Here is a 24103-nt window from a genome sequence, read left to right as displayed (position 1 = left end):
GGATGTGCTTTCCTATGTGTATATGTGAGAGAGCGTATCTACATATTTGTGTGAGCATATGGGAATACGTATGTGTGCCTTTGTGTTTGTATTTCTGCTTGTGTGAGGTAGAAATGGCTGTGTGTGTGTGTGTGTGTGTGTGTGTGTGTGTGTGTGTGTGTGTGTGTGTGTGTGTGTGTGTGTGTGAACAAGCAGGTGTCTGTGTGTGGGTGCACCTGGGAGCTGATGATTCTCTGGGAAGATCTTTCTATGTTGGCAGGCAGACCAAAGAATGCAGGTCTGTCATCCTCTGGGAGATTCTCTATTACGCTGCGGTAGTCCTGGGAAGACACACAGACACATGCAGGCAGACACAGAAATGCTAAAGTGAGAGAGTGTCAGCATGGTGCCTATTCTTTATCATGGATCTAAGACACAAGGCAACCTTTTTAGCATTTCCAAGCAACACGTGCTACTAAATTAAAAAAGTAAAAACTTGTAGCATGCTTGTTATATTTCTGTGTGGTAGTATAGGATAAACTAATGCTGTATTGTCATTAATTCGGTGTGTTTTTTGTACAGTTTGATGCAGCTTCTCTTACAATATCCATTTGGCACTCCCACTTACTACAGATTGTTAAAATGTACAGATTGCCACTTCAAGTTTATATTTCCATATTGACTTATTTTGTATAGCAAATGGTATATCAGTGGCTCTGCAGTACACTAACTTATTCTAGCCGGATATCTAAAAGACTGTTTTGGGCATGCCCACTTATCTTTAGTGCGTATTAAGCTGCATCAACAGAATGCAAAGCAATATAAAAAAACAAAAACAATTGTGCAAACTTAAGGCCAACTAATTGGATGTATTTGTAGTGGCTACTTTATCAACCAATTTAAAATTAAGCTAACACAACCTGGAGTAATGAAACTTCAATACTGACCAAACCACGAATAGTAAATTTAGTCAGTGAAAAGACTTGGGGACAATAATTCAGTATCCCTTTTGATTTGTTTTTGCTTCTCCAGCTCACCTGGGACCATTATATCTGTGCACTACACTACAGTGGAGCTTAAGCTTCAAAGTACAGAAAAAAAACATAGAAGTGCTACTTTGTTTCTCTGTTGCAAGAATTCATTTCTCACATCTTTAAGTGCCCTACACACAGCACTTGTGCCTGCAACTGTGAATCAAAATTTGTGCTTGTCACCCTGACAACCTACCAAAATGGAGCAAGAGTTTGGGAGGCTGATCTGAGGTGGAAAGAAGCGTGTTCCTCCTCTGCTCTTTCTTTGACCAGCTGATAGGGACGATGAGAGGAGATGGGCTGAGAAGAACTGCTCCAGGTAGGAGCGTAAGATGCGGAGGTCTGAGGGGTTGTCAATGCGTCCACCATAGATGGCGCTCTCTAACAGGCCATGGACAAACTCCCACTGGAAATGTTTACCACCTTGAGAGATACCAAGACACACAGACACAAAGGAAGCTATACACATGTGTAATGAGTGCACACTGAACAAAAGAACACTAACATGCACACACAGATATATACAAACAGGCAGGGAGATACAACAAAGGGCAAATGCTCACATATGTGCACTGCATAGAAATGCAAATGTTGAGCTGGCCAGGTCTTGTGTAAATTAAAGTGGTAATTGATCAAAGAACCCCAGATTCCACTTCTCATTACCATACAGTATGTGCTGCAGAGCAGAACTCTCCATGGCATTGTAATGTTTGTTACCAGCCCTCCTACCTTCAAAAAGCCTGTCGATAATCTCAAAGCCAGCACGGAGGTCCGACAAAGAAAATTCATAGAACTTAGTCCAACCCTGGATAAAGCAGAGAGGAAGGGGAATAAGTACAAAAATGACAATACATCCATTTCAATAGCAGTGCTTACCCTAATACTGTGGGTTACTATCAGAATCTGTCAACCAAACAGTAACAAATGGCATTCAAATCTCACATCACAAATAGTGTTTGAGGATTGAAGTATCATCTCTCACAAATATTCCCTTTTCTGCTTAATCTTCTAACAACTGTGTGCAGGGCAGTGATAGAATTGTGTACAATTACCATGACTGTCATATCCTAGAGATGAAATACACAACCCACAGAAAGCAAAGACAGCTGAATGCTAATCAGTAAGACTGTCTTGTAAGTCGATAAATCTTTCAACCTAATGTAATTTCTCTTTTGGCTTTCATTTTCAGTGTAACTCTCCATCGTGTGCATCAGCAATAGTTTTGATTGTTAAAAACACATCCATATTGAATTACTTGCCTCTGTATTGTCCTGCTCAAATTTTACACAGCTACACTCAATAATACATTTACACAACCAAGGTTTTGTAAAACAGCTAGTATGAATTCCCATTATAACTTGTTGAAGGGATGACTGTTGAATAAACACTACTACTGTTAGACTACTTGCTTGGCTTTTTTCCACCTGGTCAAAACCAAACCTCCCTTACCATAAATGGGTAAATCACAAAATGAAGATCAGTGTCGTTTTTGCACGTACAAAGACATGATACAGTCATAAGCACTGGGGAGGAAAGTCTGCTGCAATCAGACAACACATGCAGAGAAGAGCACACACAGTTTCTCTCTCTCTCTCTCTCTCTCTCTCTCTCTCCCCCCCCCCACACACACACACACACACACACACACACACACACACACACACACACACACACACACACACACACACACACACACACAGTATTACAACCTTGACCATCTCAGAAAAAAACACAATTGAGTGTGAGCGTGTGTTTGCTGCACTTCACTGCTTTCAGTCTGCAGTTGTATTCTGCCCTCTGATGCTGTGGGTGGATGAGGTGCAGGGTGTAGGCATGTTCAGTAATTCTTTGAATGATTAAGTGTGTGTTGTTTGTTCAGTAATTTTGTGCTGGAGTGTGTATTTAGACTGTGTAGGGGCATGTTTCTACTGCAATTGATAAATGTGCTTACATGTGTATGAGTGAGACTGCAGATTGCGCTTGTGCATGTGTGAATTTGTTTTATGTACATAACACTGTCTGCTTATTCAGTGAAAGATTCAACGTATGGGTCTTATAAAGGTGACTGTTTGTCTTTGTGTTTATTGATTGTGTGTGTATATATCTTTCAATTATTTTGTGAGCACTTCAGAAAGTGTGATACCTAGCTGTCTGTTCATAGCTATAATTGGCCACTCTTCTTGTTATCCTATGGCCATCAAACAGAACCCCCCCCCCCCTCTCTCTCACACACACACACACACACACACTTATATGTTCTCTTTTAGTAAGGCTGTACACTACCTTGCATGTGAAAACCTGTCTCTCTGTTTTCATCTTTCCACTTTTCTCTTTCCTCCCTTTGCCTCTTTCTTTCTTTTTCTCTCAATGTCTAATCCTGTCTTTTTAAATCATTTCTGCTCAGACATGTAAAAAGGACAGAAACAGGGAGAGACTAAATGAGAAAAGGAGGGAGGACAGTAGATGAAGCGAAAAGGGAATAAGTGATTGGTCGAGTGGACGAAAGGAGCTGTGACTGTTTCAATAATTAGGCGATCATGTTCTTGGATGAGGAACAGCATTACCATCTCAAATGAAAACACTTACCAGAGATTCAGTGATTGAGAGAAAAAAAAACAGAGAAAGAGATAGGGCAACACTAGCCACGGAGGGAGGCCAGTAAAAAGACAATTAGGGAAAACAACAAGTAAGTAAAGTGAGAGAATTTAAGAAAGCATACAGTATGTTAGTTATGCAGGTTTACATTCTCCTACAGGACAATCGATACTTTTTTTCCCAAACAACTCCACGACGAGGTATATGGTTAAGGGGGAGTAGTGGGACCAAGCCCGAAGGAACAGGAGAGACAGAGGAGAAACAAGTGTGCAAACTGAAGTTTAATTACAAAAACACATTCTTTTCTACAGTTCTCCCACGAGTTTGGGTTTACTGGGAGTGTGGTGATTACGTGTGTTGTTTGGCAGACAGAAAGAGATACCTTCCTTCTGCAACTGCAGACACGTCGGATTATTCAATTAGACAGACCACTCTGTGGCATTATGGCAATATGCACAGAGACAAATGAGTCCCAGTGCATCTTGAGACTCTGCCACACACCGCATGCTGTAAACTGTAAAAGCAACTGTTTAAGTTGACAAGTGGAAACATGACACGGTTGACTGCAAGTGATTACTAGTGCCAGGTCTTCTTTTTGCTTGTGTTAAAATGTCTCTGCCTTTTCCTATGTGATTAGTTTGGACACTCTAAAATACGACATTTTTATCAGCTTATAGTGTCTCTTCTTGACCCCTATTATGTTGTTTGTCTATTATTTTGAATATGCTACATATTATGTCCTGATTCCCAAACATATTCAATATAGATTTTACATTATGGAAAATGTACATTCCAAATATATCCACAATTACAAAAGGGATATTACATAACATGTTTTGTAACTGTATGTAACAACTTTCATCTCTAATTAGTAATTAAATGGACGAGAGAGAGTGCAAAAAAAAGGAGCAAGAAAGAAACCAAAATAAAAAATAAATAAAAAATAGGAAGGGTTCCTTATTCCATTTCTTAATTTTCTTGCTAGGTCTAAGGGGCCATATTTTCTCGTCAGCAATTTTGATTTGATTGAACTGTAAAAGGTTGTCAAGTTTTGTAAAACTACCTTCTTGTTTTTTCAGAACGAATTGTATTCTCTCTAGGTGTTTCATTACATCAGTCATTAGATTCAGATATGTTGGTGCAGTTCTCAGTTTCGAACTGAGTAAGATCCATCTTCATTCCAGTACGCTGACAAACAATATCATATTATGTTCCAAGTTGTTTATTTACTTTGTTAAGATTCTACAATTCCTAGAATTACCACCAAGGGGTCTAAGTCAATAGATCTATGCAACATTTTTGATATGGTCTGAAAAATATTGCTCCAATAATTTCTCCAGAAACCAACTCCAGAGCATAGGGGGTAATGATGATGATCTATTTCTGGAAATATCCTATTGAGCTTTGGTTTAGACCAATGCAAACGCAATGTATTATCCTGAACTTATCTTATTTTTGAATGATAGGGCTTTGAAGAGAGCCAGCCTGACATTCATAACATTTCCAGACCTGAGACCAAATCTTGAGTGTATGAGATATGACTGGATTGTCTAACAATTTAGGGCATACAGTTGGCAGAGCTGAGAATAGCAAAGCTGAAAGAGAAGACGGGTAGCTACATGCCCTCTCTAAGTTTAACCATAATGGAAGTTGTTTTTGCAACCAGTAGGCCAAGCAAACCACCACTTATAAGCAAAAGCCAGAGACTCAAGAAACTTTATTTAGTGAACTTCCCATGAGTTATCAGGTAAGAACACATGCCAACAGCAAAATGTGAATATCAGACTGATTTTCACTTAATCTTGTTATGCTAGGTAAAGGCACAAGTAACTAGTGGCTCAGAGATGTCAATGTTTGCCTGAAGAAAATACTTTAATGTTTGACTGAACCATACTAAATATGGTATATTTGAGTGCACCCTAACTGTAAAATGAGCAGTAGACATCAAAAGCTGAAGCGGTTATGTAAAGACCCACTTTAGTTGAATGACTTGAGAGTCTTACCAAGATAAGAAGATGCATAATGATTGCAGGCTTATGCTAACTGTGCAACATGTTATCTGACCATGTTGGAAAGTCATGGAGTTTATGGCTTTTCTGTCCAAGACATGGTGAAAATGCTGCTGTCACAGAGAGAGGCGGACCATGATAATCGTTGAAATATGGAGATAACAGCGCAAACTTTCAGACAGTCATTCCAGATAGGCATTCATAGTTTTGCACTCAGATATACACATGAAAAGTGACAGAAAGAGTTGTGTAAAAAATGCATGAATGTCGGACTGTCAATTTCAGAAAGTTACAGAAATAGTCTGATGCTTTGAGAGTTAACCAAAAACTATGAGACATTTAGATGATGAGATGGCAGAGAACCACCCAATGTCCTCATTCACAGGTGATAATTGTTTGATTGCATCATGGCTGTTGCATCAGACATTTTGAAATTCTTTCTGAAATCAGTTTATTTATTGATTCATTATGTGTCAGTGGTGAGATTGATCAAAATCTTTGGTTTAGTTTTGATCACTTTCCTTAACTTACAACAGCAATTAAACAGAGATTTTGAGACAAAAAAGATACAATTTATTTTGTAAATCGGAGTATTTATAAAACCCTTTGGTCTTTTGGACATAAGGGTCCCACTAGCCTAATAATTCAGGCTATTGTTCAGCATGATTTCCCTCAATGTTTTTCTATTTGTTATCTGTTTTGTGCTGATTCATCTCTGCCTTAGGGTTCAACTGAGAAAATAGTCTGCTTTTCTCTACAGGGATGCAAATTTAGAAATTCTTTACACTCTCTATCTTGTTATGTTAAGATGATTTATCAGCAGGGCTATAGGTCAAACGAGGAAATACAGTGTTCAGGCTCTAAACATTCTGAGTTGATTCTGGCACAATAAAAACACACCATTTTGATTTATTTAGAGCTGCTGTTAGACTGTTAAAAATACAAAAATAGAAGAAAATAGAATAGTAATTACTACCATCATGCTATGGGTCAATGAAATCCATGTTGAGTTGAAACTTATAATATGTGCCTTGACAGTGAATGAGATCATAGGATTGTATTTCCCACAATTCAACTGTCCCGACTTCACATTGCAAACCCCTTGGTTTACAAGCAGTGTGCCTGAGAAGTATTAGTTAGAGAGACTGCGCTAAAGTCTCATTAATATGGGAGCTGTTTTATAAATTGTGTTCTATTTTATGTACATTGTGTGCTTGTTGGCCAGCAGGCAAGTTTGCAACAAAGGCTTATATTCATAGTTACACATACACACACATACATAGCCATACACACACATAAAGGCACACGTAGACCCTACCGAAGTACAGGGCCAAGAGCTAACACATTGGCTATCTATGCTGGTCAGTAAGGATAAAGAAAACTGATCTCTGGGCTAGTTTTTTTTTTTTACTATTTCTGTGAGTGTTCATGTATAGACTATTGCTGTGTCTCAATTTGAATACTTCCATACTAACACTAACTATTTTGAGAACATAAGTGTGTTTACACTGTTGAGTGTGGCAAAATGCAGTGCACTGCAAGTACCCGGATTGTGCAGTCATAATGGCCAAAACGTTGAGTGGTGAAGGCTGGACACTTCTCACCGTCAACACCATTCTTGCTACGTAGCAGAAGGGTCCGGGTGAGACTAACCTGATATGCTGGGTGAGCCTACCCAGTATGCCTTGCGGGAAGACCTGCTCCTACTTTGCCTCTGGTTGGCTATACCATTCCAGGGGTTTACTAAATGTAGGAGAGCAACTCAGCCACGGCATCTGACATACTAGTTCCTGTAGCACCAAAGCAGGTGATAGCGGGGATGGCTAACAAGCCAGCAACTTAAACTGTTGTGGCTGAGCCGTTCTCTTTCCGGCCCTGTCTAGTTCATAACTCCGGTGAGCATGATAGCTGGGCTAGTATTGGCATTTAGCAGACAACTGGAATGGTATAGCCAATCAGAGGCAGAGTAAGGGTGGGTCATGTTAAACTGCCATGTTTCTACAGTAACCCAGAACTGTAATGCATATGCTAATGCTAGTAGCATTCATAAAAAAAAGTATCAATCCAATGGCAGAAAAATGTGAGAAAAGGAGTTTAGTTTGTCTGTGCCATCAGTTCTGCTATAAGTGCTGTATTTTTCCACTTTTAAATGGCATTGTACTGTTACAGTAGTTTGAGTTTATTGTCCTGAGATGAAATTATTGAGCCAAGGCCACTTGTGTCTATATTGAGGTATTCGTGTATTTTACCTGTGGTATGTAGTTGCGTCTCTCTTGGCAGACAGCATGGAACCAAGCCAGACAGAACAGTGACTGGGCTCTGGCCAGGATTCCTCCTACACACAAACAATCAACAGCATGTCACAACAAAAATACCTAGAATAATAGTCATTATCAGAGTGTATAAAGTGGAGGGCAGTCAAGGCAGATCAGGATATTAAAAAATACTGTATTCTGCTATGAATGGTTTACAGCTTTTTCAGTACTGTGTTGTAGCCTTATTTACTGCTGTTTCTTCACTGTACCAGAACCTGCAAGCTTGCTGGGAATTCTTTGTTTGCTTCTTTAATAATCATGCACCGATACCATTACCAGGGATTACACTAACACATAACTATTCCTTTACTGTAAATGAAAACAAAGCACACATTCATTAAGCATACGGCCAGCTCATTAGGTGCATGTGGTCGTTGGATTTCAGTAGATGTAGAACGTACTGTTAGAGATGTTCACTAATTTGTATAGCATTATTCAAAAGGTTTGCATCACTGATTTGAATAAGAGCAAGAGCAAATCTTCAAAGCAACAACAAACTAACTTCAAGAAGATAAGAGAAGGGAAAAGAAGAGAAGAGAAGAGAAGAAGAGAAGAGAAGAGAAGATTACCAACCTTTACTGATCTGCTCTGGAGTCCATGACTCATATGTTCTTAGCAGATTCTTCTTCAACCCGGGAGGAGCCTGGAGATGGGAAAAGAAAGAGAGGGCAGACAGACGGACAAGGAGGTAAAGAAGGTAAAGAAGGATAGAGGGGAAGGGAAAGAAAGAAAGAGTTTTATTATGATGGAATCTTCACACCATTCAAATGTTCAACACTTCAACAAGTTCAAAGTGCAAGGTCCAAACATAGCACTATCATACAAGTACAGACACCCGGCAAGACACAGGGAAACATTCATCATGTGTGAAAGATGTATGTGGTGAAGTAAGATGATATGGGACATGCTGGGAAGCACAAGAAGGAAAAAAAGAAAAAAAAAAAAAAAAAAGGCACCGCTGGGATTTGAACCCAGGATCTCCTGTTTACTAGACAGGCGCTTTAACCATCTAAGCCACGGCACCTAGTGGACATTGTCCCTGGAAAAACAAAATTCCAAATGTATGCATATTTATGTCATCTATCTCTCTATGTTACAGTAATACGTGAGCTTGTATTATTGGGAGACTGGGAGATTCAATTTGGTAGCTTTTGAGCCAGACAAACCCCAAAAATGTGATTCCAAAACCCACTTTATCAAATATGTGTGCCTGGAAAGACCAAAAAGAAGCTGTGAAATGCAGTTTGGGATGTATGTCATGCTTCTTTTCACACTCTGTTTAGTGTTTTTAACTTAAGCCAGTATACAGGACCAGCAAACATTTGACCACATGTAAAAGCCTTTCTCTTCTACCTGTTGTTTAAGTCATTTGTAGTACAGTGTCTCTGGAAATTTCAACAAGGGTCTACTAATAAACTGAGAAAACATTGTTTGGGTAAGGCTGGATGCCCAATAGCAATTACCACGAGGAGGATTAGGACCACAGCCCATGACACAGAGAGCTTCTGGTGCTCTTTTATGCAAACAGCCATCACACTATATACATGTGTATATAAAGCTTTGCGGAACATTTGGTACCTCCATCTGGAGGTTTTGATAATACACCCAGCCGGTAATGCGTATGTATACATTTGCCAAAATTACAAAATCACTACATATGTTACCAACTTCAGAAGATTAAATGTATTTGTAAAGTGCTTATTTTTTACATTGTACATTAACAGTCAGCCAATTTTACTCATTTTAGCTGCAGAAGAACAGTTTCCACATGTACACCACTGGAGGTCCATTTTATGGTTTCATTCAGCCTTAAGAAAGTAGTATATTAACTATACATTTAGACCCTAATAATTAAATTACCCTTCTTCTCTTTTTCTACATTCTCGCATTACTGCACCCTGGTTCTTTGCATTTTCATTGCATTTGTAGAACATTTGGGGTAACAGATTTGGGGTGGGTGGAGGATCTAGGGTAGTGGTTTGTAGTTTAATTGTGAAGGATCTTTAAGTTCACATTTATTACTGTTTATACTACTACAACAACACGTTATATATCTCACATGGATCAACTGAGAGAGAGAGAGAGAGAGACAGAGAGACATGAGAGAGAGAGAGAGAGAGAGAGAGAGGCAGGCTGTTTCTGCAGCATGCTTGGCTGCTGAAGCAGCTAACCCCTTGAGCAGGACTCCCATCAGAAACGCACTGAGCACTAAAGCTCGCATCACTAACACACAAGCTGCAGGCTTCTGTGTCTCTTTACAATTGTATTGTATTTCTGGTTGCACTGCATATGTAGCCTTAATATACAGGATGAAAGAAACACATGAATCCACATGACATTTCAAACACACAAAGCTCTTACACACCCTACACCCTTGTGAGTATGCCATAATTTAGTAACATGGCCCACATCACATCAGTTAGACCGGGGCTCAGCATTTGTGCCCAGTGTGCCTGAATGTTTGTGTTTAAAGTTTTGTGATATGAGTTAGGTCAAGCCACTGTAGGAGTACCATGATATTTTTTCTATACCGTGTGTGTGTGTGTGTGTGTGTGTGTGTGTGTGTGTGTGTGTGTGTGTGTGTGTGGAGGTGAATGTGTGTTAAAGTACCTCGTAAGTGATCTTTAGGCTGGACTGCAGTAGTATTGAAGGAAATCTGGGGTGAACTTCTGCTGTCAGCCAGAGACGGAAGCCAGCTTTGGGATGTAACACATTTAGCTCCTGTAGACAAAGGACAGTACACACATTAGACACATTAAGAGATCACCAGAGGAATATGAAAGTAATATGTAATAGACCAGACTACTTCTCAGTAGTCAGGCTGTAGAAACTATCATTAGCTGAGGTCTTAATTTCCACTGGCCTCCCTACTCACCTACACACATGTAAACACATAAATATTCAAAACATGCAATTCACTCAATAGTTGGAACAACTAGAGAAGACTTGATTGCATACATTGTCCAGACACTCTATCACACTGGTCCATCAATTTTCTAAACTGCTTATCTTGTTCAGGGTTGCAAAGGGCTGGAATCTATCCCAGTATATCCACAAAGGCAGACTGCAGCCAGCTGGGTTGGATTTAGACACAGAACGTTCTTGCTGGAAGCTAAAAGTGCCAAGTTCATGCACAAATAGAGTAATAACTTTATGCTACACTGAATGCACTTTTTGCTTCACTTTTTCATATCCATAGCTTTGGAACAATCCATTGACTTCAATAAATTCCCTAAAAGCAAATGTCAATCTGTTAAATGAAATGTAATCTAAGCCCTCACTCAAAACCATAGCTTTTTCCTTAAAAAACTTTTCTTCATATTTTTATCTTTGTAAAGATACATGGACATTTTTTTTTTGTGGAAATTACGAGAATAAAGTAATAATATTACGAGAATGAAGTCATAATATTAGGTCTACGAGAAAAAAGACGTAATATTCCGAGAATAAAGTCATAATATTAGGTCTACGAGAATAAAGTCGTAACATTTCGAGAATAAAGTCGTAATATTACGAGAATAAAGTCATAATATTACGAGTAATTTTATGAGAACTGTTTAACGACGAAATTATCAATACGTTAGCTTACCTGTTGACTGTAGGGTATGACTGAGACAAACAGCGGCTGCTGAGGCTGCTGTTTGGTTGAGCTGGTCATGTCAGATCTTGATAACTCTATCGAAGCTTTTTTCTCATTAAAACAACTTTTTTTCTTGTATTATTATTACATTATTCTCGCATTATTACGACTTTTTCTCATAATATTACGACTTTATTCTTGTAGACCTAATATTATGACTTTATTCTCATAATTTCGCCCCCCCAAAAAAATGTTTTTCTCTTAGTCTGGCCCTTATACTCCGTCATAAACAAGAGCTGTTGTACCGTGTGTAGGAAAATATATTAGTATTTCCTCCCTGCTCCATTTTTTAAATGTCACTGAAGAGTCTGTCACTGTGCAATGATTCTTACAAACCTCACTCTCTCTCTATCTGCATCTTTTCTTTTTACTGTATCCGTCACAGTCTCTTCATCTCAGTTTCCAGCTTTCTTTCTCTTCTTTCCTCCCCCTTCTCTTTCTATCTTTCCCAAAGACTTGTGGTTAAAAATAGCATGCTGGCACCTTAGGGTCTTGTGTCATCTGATTGGGTGCTCACATACAAGCACACAGACACACACTGAATTGTAATCAATGTGTTTCTGCATCATTTGGCACCTAATTCACTCTCATGGAAGCACACATGATCACAGAAAATCAAAGAACACAGAAAGTGACATCCCTCGAAGAAAACTCCTCTGTCTCTCATTGGGTATGTATATATCTGTGTGTGTGTGTGCGCTTGTCCCAGTGAAACAAATGATAGTATTGCAATACAAAGACATTGTCAAGGACGAAAAGAAAAGAAAGGAAAAGAGAGGATCAACAGACAAAGAGAAAGGAAGAGAAGGAGAAAGACAAAGAACGGGAGAGAGAGGATTTTATTGTTAGCACATCAAATCTTTGTTAGAATATATTCATATATTCCGATGCACAGAGTGTGAAAGACACACCATAGATAGACTGATAGATACTAAAACTCTACAGGCTTTATTCACACATGCATTTTTTGCAGATGGAAATTTGTATCTTCACACCAGGGATGAGTATCATAAGATACAGTAACTCCTGATACAACCCTATCACATTGTTTTGACCATTGATAATGACTATATCAAAATAGATATGATTTCGAAAGATATGATAGATAGTATTTCATTGATTTATTGTAAAGCAAAACTCACAATATACCTGTCATTATTTCATTTTATTATACCTGGCAGACAGAGCGTCATTTAGTTTGGTAGACAGACCAATTAAAAGATAGATCCATTTGTAGATGGATGAAGTGAGTGAAAAATGCGATACAGAGAAGACCGCAAGTGAAAGAATGAGTAGACGGGGATGAGAGGACATCTGCACTGCCAACTTCAATTATGAACACTGACCGCCCTCCTTCTCTGCCTCTCTTCCCTCCTTTCTCCTCAAACTGACCAACTGGTTTAGCGAAGGAGGGAAAGACTGGAGAGACAGATGGCAAAAAGTAGCTGGAAATTTTAGAAACTACATTGAGAGATACATTAAGACAGAGCAGACGGACACAGCTAAAGAAACAGAGAGACTAAAACAAAGCCCTCTCTTGGTAGAATTTCCACCTGCCTGCTGAGGCTCAGTTCATCTTTCCCTACTTTCCTCCTTTCACATCCAGTGTGTTTTCATTCTTTCTTTCCTCTACTCCCTACCTCCCTCGTTCCCCTTGTTGCGTCAGTTTTTCATTTCAAGCTCGACTGCTGAGACCCCAACCCCATCCGTTGATGGGCAAAGAGCAAGACAAAGAACAAGGACAGACAGACAGAAAGAGTGTTTAAGTTATACAATACGGGGCGAGACGAGTGTTAAGAACAACTGGTGAGAAGATAGCAGGGGTGTAGAGAAGAAAACACATGGAGAAAAATGCTAAATGAAATACTAGGAGAAGAGAAAAGAGAGAGGTGATGGAAGTAGAATGGAGAGGGACAAAAGTAGAAGAGGAAAGCTGTAATAATCTATGGTTTAAGTCACACTGGGAGCACAGACAACTCTGGACAGGAGGTATCTCTGGCTAACCCCAGGGCACGCACATGCGCGCGCACACACACACACACACACACACACACACACACACACACACACACACACACACACACACACACACACAGGCCAATCACAGCCAACAGCTGTGCCTTCCAGTGAGATATGACCTGCTACAGTGACACAGTATTAAACACAACCCCAGGAAAAGCACATGGACACAAATAAACACAAAGAAAGTGGAAGACACATATTAACCCACTTACAGTTGGTAACACAATTTATCTATACTGAGTTCCCTTTTAATGATGAGACAGTTCTATTAAGGCCACGCAGCTTGTCAAAGCAGTTAATCTAACATCCAGAATGCACTAATGCTACCAAAACACTTCATGCAAATTTCAGGTTCAACTCTTGCACCAGAACACTTTGTCACTCATTATATAATTACCCAAAAAACACTAACAACTGAAAGCATTACAACATGAATCATTATCGTCCTTAGAGTAGATTTTATTTATTTAAAGGAATCCAAAATGCTGCAATATGCTTCAATGGGCTTTCTGCCATTTTTGCATAAAGTAATTCCATTCATATTCATCGTACATACTTCTACAGAATAGTTAAGGAGATAGTCAACTAGTCAAACCTGTCTTCTGCATTTGGCCACAAGTTCTCAAGCACACATATATTAATAACCACATAATACTAAAATACATACAGATAAGCTACATGAGAACTATAGGTGACACACACAGATCTGCACTTGGTACATGCAAAGTAAGCATGATACAAACACACACATATACTGTACACACGTATGCCCAGAAACAGACAAGTAAACACACATGCAGAAAGACAGACAAATAAACAAACACACAGCCACACAAACAACAGCAGAGTGACTAATACGGGCTGACAGGTAGAAAGTAAAATGTGTATGTGCAGGCAAAGGACAGAAGGTAATTTTAGATATGGAAATTTCAGCAGTCAGATGAATGTGTTCTTGTGTTCCTGTGTTCTTGTGTTTATGTAGCAGTGTTGTAACATTATAGATAAACACTGACAAGCGGGGTGAAACAAGAAATAACAAATACACTTCAAGTACACAACATTCTCCAGGCTCGCTGTTTCCACTGACCTTTCCCCCTAAGCCAAACTCTACATACCTGTCACTGTGGGCTTGAGATGATGTGAAGAAGTGCTTGTTTCACTGGACCCATTTCCTGGACTAGTTGTCATGGGCTTGGCCTACAAGTTTTTTCCACTGAACTTATCCCAATGGACAGTTTATTGGACCATACCTTTGGACTTACTTTGGAAGGCTTGCTTGTTGCGGGTCATTGCATCATGTATAGGAACTACATGTTTTCTATTGTAATTTGCCTTTTCCCACCCACGGCTTCTAATGCACATCTGGTTTTGTATAAATGTGGCTGCAGTATAATATAATTTTACAGTAAATGTCAATGCAATGATAGTTAATACAAGGCTACTGTGGACAGATAAACACAGAATCCCTGCAGGGTAACAGAGTCAATTTGATCACTCTCTCACTGAGTTGATCAATACGGGTGCTTGTCAGGTGCTATTATCCAATATTTAGAGATAACAGAATAACATACACAACCCCCATCAACCAAAAACCCTTACCACAAACAAAGAATTATACACACACACACACACACACACACACACACACACACACACACACACACACACACACACACACACACAAAGAGTACCTACTTTTTCCAGGTGGGGTAGCCATGTAGTGACAAGGTGAAGGTTTTTCAGGCAAAGCCAGTCTCCATTTCGGGAACATTCTCTGAGTGTAGCTAAGGCCACATCAGCCTGTCCCTGACCCATGGAGATCTAGACAGACAGAGAGGATGAATGAGGTAGGAGGGGGCGAGAAACAGAAGCAGTGGGATGGAAAATTTGATTCTACATTGTAATTTCTCAGAAGTTAGAGGCAGATAATCTGATTCAATATTTTAATTCATCTCTCTCCTCAGTGGGAGAAAGTCAAAATACTTGCAAAATGAGATTCCCAATGTGATTTTTATCAATAGAGTTCCTACATAGTGGCCAGTAGCTCATAATTGATCTGATTTGTATTTATATGTAACTGATATGATTTACAGGAATGGTATATGCAGCACCCATATGAGTGGAAAACAGCGTGTACATTTTTTGTGGATTCACTTTATCTTATATATTTATTTAAAGTTGGTTGTGTAAATGGTAAAACATGTATTTTCTATGAACTGTTTTAAATATTCTTGGATAAAACACATGTTAGCTATATTGTCAAATACATTTGAGCTCTAAAAATGTGAGTTGATTGTGGGTAGGTTTGAATACTTAAAAAATAGATATCAAGACAAAGACCAAAATACCATCTTTTGAAGGCTGCATCTATAAAATGTTGTACTTTGGTGATCATTTTTTGGCAAAAGGTCTTGTAACAGTCATTTTAAATTGAAGGATAAGCCAAAAGTCCCTTGTAAATACAATTAAAACTGTAATGAAGGTGAACATGTCACCAAAAGCAATGGATGGCTCTTTTATTTGTAGCTTTTTGAAAAGGGTTATGGCCTCGGGACGGAGGCTACCGCAAATCAGTTTTCTCAGACTTCTTGCTGTCTTCAAAATGATTACAATTGATGAACTCCACTGGCAGAACACTATCAAGAGCTATTGTAATGGTAGATTCAGTTTCTTTGTTTCAGCCACTGCAGATGCCCAACCTCCCCTTCCTAACACAAGATGCCAGGTCCTTTTGTGTTTTGTAGATTGTGATGTCTGGACTTGGCTTTGCACCTGAATGCAAGATCCTGTAGGACACCTCATATGTAAAACACACCAGCAGGGGGTCGGCCCTGATGTCTGCAGTGGGCAGAGGGGTGGGAAAGCACTTCCTGGAAGGCCAGACCCCTACAGCAGACAAAGGGGTGTGAAAGAGGTGGTCCTCAGGTATAAATGTTTAGCTATCCCCATGTTCGGGGTCCTTCTTCATCTTTGACCGCTCGTGTGTTGATTGACCTTTTCTTTGCAAAGAAAATAAACTTGTCGGCCGGCAGAAGTTCTCTATTTCATTCTTCACCAGCAGCAGAGAAATTTCCACAACGATTTGGTGTCGAAGTGGGATCCCTCGAGCGATCGTCTGGGACGGGACACGGACAGTGACAGGCCATCCTGGAAGAAAAACTTTTCAGCCTCCAACCTCAAAATCCTCTTCTGAGAAGGGAGGACTGACCGCAAACGTCCCAGATCGTCGCCGCTGGGATTTCCACAAACGCAATTCGACGAAATTCATCTGGTGAGCACTGAAATATTGACATTTAAATTTCTTTTCTTTAAATTTTGGGTTTAAAATTGGCTAAATATTTCCGTTTCTCACATATCCACAATCGATCTGCTTTTTGTTGCTTGTAGCCTTAAACGAAGTAGCCAGGTCTTTGTTGCTTGTTCCTTAAACGAAGCAATCAGGTTTTTAAATCACTTGTAACCATAAACGAAGTGATTTGCTTTTTTCACTTGTAGCACAGACAAAGTGATCAGGTCTTTGTTGCCTTAAACAGGTCTTTGTTGCTTGTTCCTTAAACGAAGTAACCAGGTCTTTGTTACTTGTTCCTTAAACGAAGTGACCAGGTCTTTATCACTTGTTCCTTAAACGAAGTGACCCTTTACAGAGACGTCTGTATTGTAATAGTTGTGCACGACCTCCATTTGGAATGGGGAGTAAAAGCTCTGCCGAGGTTGGACCTCCAGAGGGGGCGATTGTGGATGTTATGAGAAAGAAATATGGGGATAAAAGTTTAAAATATTTAAATGTCTGGACAGCTGAGTTTGGATTCCCAATAGGGGATCCCTCAGTTTTGTTTTTTTATTTTTTATTTTATTTTAAAAACATATCGATATTAGAAGAAAAACTGAAGGGAAAAGAACAAAAAATGAGAAGGAAAAATAAGGTTTCTGTAACAAAATTAGAAAATATGGAAGGTCAAAAAGAATGTTTTCAGATGTGGAAAGGGGAAGCAGAGACACGAGATAAGAAAAGAATGCTAAAACAACTCCCTTTTCCATGTGAAAAAGTTGAAACCAATGAAAAGCAAATTTCACACACACAAAGAACACCAGACTCGCAGACTTCTTCTTTGTTTCCACAGTTGGCGGTTTTGAAGCTGGATCCAGACCTTGACGGCAACCCACCTATTCATCCTTCAGCTCCACCACCATACAACACAGTGACACCCAGCAAAAGAAGGGAAGCAGACTCCGCCATGCCACAACAGAAAACAAGTTCAGGAGCAGCTCACTGTGCCCCTGATGTGTCCGTTCCACCACAAAACCCTACAACCAACCCCCCTTCTCCAATCGCACATAGACTGCGTCATCCAAATCAAGATGCAGCCTTCAACATGCCCATGGTTGAAGTATCTGGACTAGAAGGTGCAACGTTGGTTTTCCGTCCATGGACTTCTGCTGACATCACAGCAGCCTCACAACATCTGCCCAACCCCACAACATCAGGTAAAATGTTTGCTGAGCAATTCGCCACATTTTGCCAAGAATTCAAACCCACCATAAATGAACTAAAAAGACTCCTGATCACCAAGATGAAACCCACAGATTGGCAAAAAATAGCTGAAAGATTCCCACATGCTGACATCCGTTGTAAGCACATCACCTGGGAACATGAGTCTAATGCCCATTATAGAGATGTTGTCCGCCTTCTCTGTGATGCATTCACTCAAGCTTTTCCTGTAAAAGTTAACATGGAGAAAATCACTGCCTGCAAGCAGAAGGATGATGAAAACCCTGATGAATATCTCACTCGCCTGACAGAGGTATTCAACACCTACAGTGGCCTTCAACCACCTGATGGATTAAATAATATTCCAGATGTGTGGGAAATTCATCTTTGTAACTGTTTCTTAAAAGGACTAAAACCAAACACTGCCTCCGCTGTTAAAACTTCCTGCATTGGATGGGATGATGCACGTCTGTCCGAACTTCGCAGACACGCCATACATGCCCATGACCAAATACTCACAAAGAAAAAGAAAAATGAAGAAACAACAGAGAAAGAGCTTCACATGGCAGCAATAACCATGTATAACACAATCCGAGAACATGGACAATCATATCATACACATAGAGGAAAAGATAACCGACACAGGCACTGGAAAGATAAAATTGCAAAGGATGTTTGTTTCCTTTGTGGTCAACATGGACATTGGAAACGCGAGTGTCCCAAAAATACCTCATCGACCCCGGTGGACAAGTCGGACTGAAAATGGGACAGGGTTGTCGGAGAGGGATGGACTCCTGCTGACAAGCCAAACCAACTTGTGAGATCGACAGAAGGTACTGCACCACACTCACACACACATACTGAGCAGATTAATACACAATCTATAGAGAATTCAGACAACAGATATACAATTGCTCTAACATATGTTCAGTACACATCTGATCATTTCAAGAGGTTTCCACAACATACATTGACCATTGCAGAACAAAATGTTGCATTCTTAGTTGACTCAGGAGCCACACATTCTGTGATAAAAGCTTTAGAACTCACTACAAAACCAAAAATGAGTGGAGATTATGTGTACTCTGTTGGTTCATCAGGTCAAACAATTAGAGAGAACATTACTGTCCCACTCAAATGTGCGGATGGGCCAGATATAAGCTTCAAACATGCATTCTTGCTCTCAAAAGTCTGTCCCATTAACCTGATGGGCAGGGACTTGATGTGCAAATTAGGCCTTTGTCTGATCTCAACCCCAGAAGGTGTCAAAGTTCACAGACTATCCGATCTGGAGCCACATTTTTCACACTCTTTTGTTCACCACATCCCAGAACTACAATATGCATATCTATGGAAATTGCAACCATCAACTGCCTCTGAGCTTGTTACTTTAGCTAGAAAAACAGTTTTAACAGCTACAATAGATTTCATGACACCAGAGGATCTGCATTGTACCTCTCATGTGTCACCAGGACCTAATGAGCCATATGAGGAAGGTTGGTTGGAGAGAGATTCGATAAACTCACACTGTCACACATTTATTGGACACAACATAAATGCGCTATATCAGTCTCTCTTACACCAGCTCAATATGAAGTGTACACCATAGACCATTCAGTCCCACACATCACACTTGCAAAACACACATCAGATAATTGGGAAGATTTGGGACCTTTTATAAAATCATGTCAGTGCGCAGCCGATTGGCAAGAAACATCTGATCGATCTATTTTTTTTCACCAACACTGCAGTGTTACTCTAAGAGTTTACCATTTTTTGTGCACACTCAAAGAACAATCCAGCTGGTACCTAAAAGCACTTTTAAATCTTTTTCCTTTTTGTCCGAAGAACAAGCAGCAGCTATTACAGCCCTACAGGAGGTCCCTAAGACACTGTGGGCTGTTAGTAAGTATGATGTTGGCCTCATCAAAGACTGTGAACCTGTTGTCATTACTAACATCACTGTAAAAAGATGCAATGTTTTAAACCCTGCTACTCTCTTTCCCACACCTGACGATGGACAAGAACATAACTGTGTTGCTGTCCTCCAACAGATCTGCTCCCCAAGACCGGATCTACAAGAAACTCCATTAACTAACCCTGATTTGGTTGTTTTTGTAGATGGATCCGCTTCCCGCGACCCAAAAACTGGTCGCAACAGAGTTGGATTTGCTGTTGTCACTAATCATGAAACTCTTGCCTCAGGTTCACTCCCCTCTCACTATTCTGTACAAGCAGCAGAACTCACAGCATTGACAGAGGCATGCAAGCTGGCAAGCAACAAGACTGTAACTATCTACACCGACTCTAGATATGCTTTTGGTGTTGTACATGATTTTGGTACTCTGTGGAAACACAGACAATTCTTAAAATCTGACGGAAAACCCATTCTTCATCATGACAAGGTTGCAGCTCTTCTAGATGCCATTTTGCTCCCAACCTCAATTGCTGTTTGTAAATGCCTTGCCCATACTAACAACTCAGATTCTGTCTCTCTAGGGAACGCAAGAGCTGATACTGCTGCAAAAGAGCTGCACTCCAACCCACCATCCTTGATCCTTTGTTTGTCTCAACTCCGGTCTCTATTCCAAGTTCTCTTACAGCGATGCAGTCCTTTGCCACACCACAAGAAAAGACGCTGTGGAGACGCTGCGGTGCCACACAGGAAGAAGCAGTGTGGCGGGGACCCGATAACAAACCCTGCCTGCCCAAACATTTCTTTCCTCACTTTGCAAAATTGACACATGGATTGGACCATGTGTCAAAAGGGGGATGTTGGATGCCTTAACTCAACACTGGTTCACCAAAGGTTTTTCAGTTCATGCGCAGAAGTTTTGTCAATCGTGTATGGTTTGTGCAACACATAACTCAGGTAAAACCAAAACAATCACACACGCCGCACACCCACCACCAGATAGACCATTCGAACATTTGATGATGGATTTCATAGAACTTTCGCCAGCAGAAGGGAAGAAGTACTGCTTGGGGATGGTTGACATGTGGTCAAAATGGGTTGAAGCATTCCCAGCAAGACACCAAAGCAGCCAAGTGGTAGCAAAAGCTCTGTTAACAGAAATTATTCCCAGATGGGGAATACCAACTAAACTGAGCAGCGATAATGGCGCACACTTTTTCAATTCTGCAATAACCCAAATCAGTGATTTTCTTGCCATTGACCTCAGACGACATTGTGCATATCACCCTGCCAGTGGAGGTGCGGTCGAACGAGAAAATGGCACTCTGAAATCCAAACTAGCAAAGTGCTGTGAGGAAACAGGGCTGCCATGGACAAAGGCCCTGCCGATTGTTCTAATGCACATAAGAATGAGAAAAAGATCCAGAGTTAACATGAGCCCCTTTGAAATTCTTTTTGGCAGACCTCCATCTCTAGGAGTGGAGCCTGTAACCAGGCCACTCCCTCCACTGGCCTATGTGACGATGACATGTTACAATACTGCAAAAACTTATCTTCCACTCTCTCTCAAATCTCTCAGCAGGTGAAATCAGCCCTTCCACTACCAGCTTCCACATTACTTCATGACTTCCAGCCTGGCAACTGGGTGGTGATAAAGGACTTCAGAAGGAAGCACTGGCACTCCAAACGTTGGCGAGGTCCATTCCAGGTGCTCCTGACAACACATACTGCTGTGAAGATAGCTGAGAGAGCAACGTGGGTACACGCCAACCACTGCAGGAAAGTCCCTGAACCAACAGAGGAATTCAGCTGTCAACCTGAACGGCGCGGGACGGTCGACGTGGAGACGGACAACACGAGGACGAACGAGCGCACGGAGAGGACGACACGAGGAATAACTCCATAAATTCAACAACCACCAACTAGATGTCAGGATTAACAACGCAAACCTTCCCAATAGATTACATCATGCACCACCTGATCCTGATCCTATTATGTTGGATGATGCTGACAGAGGCCTACACCTACAAACCTGCCGAGACCATCACTCTGACAGAAGGACAAAATGCAACCTTCACGTGCTCTGTTTATCCCGAAATTTGGGGATCAGGTCGAATTCAGTCATATTATGCCAAATATGACAAGTACCTATGCAAAGACCCCTGTGGCCCAAAAGATTGGCACTTGATCGTGGCCGCTACTGATAAAACCTCTGCTCCAAACAGAGATCCCCGCCTCATAATCACAAAATTCCAAATTCCAACGGAGCCAAGATCACCATCTCTGATGTCAAATCCACTGATGCAGGCACATATTGGTGTGGAATTAAATATCCAAGCTCTGATATGTACAGACAACTCAGAGTTATAGTCAGTGGGCCACCAGACCCATATGACACCCCACTTAACATAGTGTCAGATGTTAAGACTGTCTCACCAACCCCTGAGATAGACTATCACCTCGACATCCCGAACATCGCTGATCACCAAGATGACACAGTGCAACAAGCACTCAGACAATGCAGTGACAACAGTGCATGTGCCCTAGCTCTTTTACACAAAAAAGAGCTGAAGATTCCTGGGGACTGTTGGGTTTGTCATGCCTTAGCAGCTAAATGGCAAGCGAAACCCCTGACGGCAAATATTGTGTTACAGGGCCACATGAAAGAATCTTGGGGCAGAGAAGATCATGGAAAGTGCACTGTTCCTTTAGGAATGATGATGTTATTAATTGCTGGCCAACAAATCAAAAACCATGTCTCAGTTGTTCCACATCCCAATATTACCTGTATTGATTCCCATTCGACCCTTAGTAACATGGCATTTGAAGTTCCTCTACAGCATGCAGAGACTTGTGTTTGTTCAACATCATCATCAGGTCCTTACCTAGGCAGGTCAAGTTGTCAAACTAGAATATTTGTGAATGCTACAACAAGAACTAATTGTTCTCACAGATGGTCTAATAATACCCTGACAAGATTTACCTGCCCTTTTAAACAGCTTTCCTCCCAACCAGGAATCATGTGGTCTTGTGGCAGAAAGGCCTATCATAATTTGCCACCTCAATTTCAGTGGTCCGGTTGTTGCCACCCATCAATTGTTACAACTGATACGAAAGTCTTCCATAAGAAGACCCCTACCACCAATATTCAATCTACCACGCTTTTTCGAGTTTACCGAGACATTACTGGTGTTCCCTCCAAATATGATGGTTATGTGTTAGCTGACCCCTGGACCTCTCCCAACACTAACATTGGCTGGTCTCTATTTCTAGGGGGCGGAACAGCTGCCGCCCTGAACAAAATTAATGGACTAGCCTGGTCTGTTCTTTCATTAGCAAACCAAACTGAAATGGCTCTTACCTTAATGAATACTGAAATGTCTGCAATTAGAACAGCAGTTATCCAACATAGACTTGTGCTCGATATTATTTTAGCTGAAAAAGGGGGTATTTGCAAAATACTCAATGTATCTTGTTGTTTTTATGTCCCTGACGAATACGAGAACATCACCAACATCATCAAACACATGCAAGATGCCATTCGACCCCCACCAGTAGCAGATGACTCATGGTTCTCTTGGCTAAAGTCTTGGGGCCAAGGATGGTCAACATGGTTTTTAACAATGATTATCCCAGTCGTAGTTATTTTCTTTTTGCTCTGCACCTTGATTCCATGTGTGTTAAAATGGCTATCTAATGTACTCACCAAAAGGATAACCCAATCCTCTACATACGTTCATGTAAACGTTAACAATGACAATCAAAATCCAGCCCCATCTCACATTTCTGATCCCCATGATTACCCCAGCTCAGATTATGACTCTGATGATGACATTTTGTAAATAATGTTAAGAATGTTTTTGCTTTTGTTCTTTCCTTTCTTTTGTTCCTTCCTCTTCTAAACAACTGCCATGATGATACATTTTAAAATCCATGTGAATTGATGTGTCGGATAATTAAGTTGGGACTATATACTTTATTTTTATTTTATTCTTATTCTTTTGTTTTGTTTTGTTTTTGTTTTTTTTACTGTTAGTGATTAATGAATAATCAAAAGGGGGAATTGTAATGGTAGATTCAGTTTCTTTGTTTCAGCCACTGCAGATGC

At 40.4% G+C, this 24103-nt stretch overlaps 2 protein-coding genes and 1 non-coding gene across 8 annotated transcripts in view; 1 reads left to right on the top strand and 2 right to left on the bottom strand.

Moving 5' to 3' along the window:
* The window catches only part of LOC127361717 (cytoplasmic dynein 2 heavy chain 1), a 150939-nt gene that overhangs the window by 16574 nt on the left and 110262 nt on the right, over window positions 1-24103 (bottom strand). For all 5 annotated transcript variants that reach the window (XM_051396538.1, XM_051396542.1, XM_051396540.1 and 2 more), the window contains 7 exons: window positions 15287-15412; window positions 10540-10650; window positions 8503-8572; window positions 7864-7949; window positions 1740-1815; window positions 1207-1433; window positions 216-320 (listed from right to left, as the gene is read on the bottom strand). In XM_051396538.1, the coding sequence (XP_051252498.1) occupies window positions 216-320; window positions 1207-1433; window positions 1740-1815; window positions 7864-7949; window positions 8503-8572; window positions 10540-10650; window positions 15287-15412 (801 nt within the window). The remainder of the gene's footprint in view (window positions 1-215; window positions 321-1206; window positions 1434-1739; window positions 1816-7863; window positions 7950-8502; window positions 8573-10539; window positions 10651-15286; window positions 15413-24103) is intronic.
* On the bottom strand, window positions 8880-8953 carry trnat-agu (transfer RNA threonine (anticodon AGU)). The gene has a single exon. It is a non-coding gene; the product is annotated as a tRNA-Thr (tRNA).
* LOC127361734 (uncharacterized) lies at window positions 16290-22745 on the top strand. Of its 2 annotated transcripts, none has more exons than XM_051396579.1 (2): window positions 16290-16862; window positions 17713-20846. In XM_051396579.1, exon 2 carries the CDS (start codon window positions 17827-17829, stop codon window positions 18838-18840), a length of 1014 nt encoding a protein of 337 aa, XP_051252539.1. In that variant the 5' UTR covers window positions 16290-16862; window positions 17713-17826; the 3' UTR covers window positions 18841-20846. The 2 variants fall into 2 exon arrangements, 1 of the variants encoding a protein (XP_051252539.1); XR_007884347.1 differs by lacking the exon at window positions 16290-16862 and adding an exon at window positions 21575-22745 and having other exon boundaries at window positions 17429-18913.

This window comes from Dicentrarchus labrax, unplaced genomic scaffold (assembly GCF_905237075.1).
Source record: "Dicentrarchus labrax unplaced genomic scaffold, dlabrax2021, whole genome shotgun sequence".
Lineage (NCBI taxonomy): Eukaryota > Metazoa > Chordata > Actinopteri > Moronidae > Dicentrarchus > Dicentrarchus labrax.
Note: the sequence above shows the minus strand (reverse complement) of the source record. Positions and strands in the feature narration are given on the sequence as shown.

What these genes read in the sequence shown, in the direction of transcription:
- LOC127361734 (XM_051396579.1), top strand. Translation starts at nt 17,827, where the DNA reads ATGCCACAACAGAAAACAAGTTCAGGAGCAGCTCACTGTGCCCCTGAT.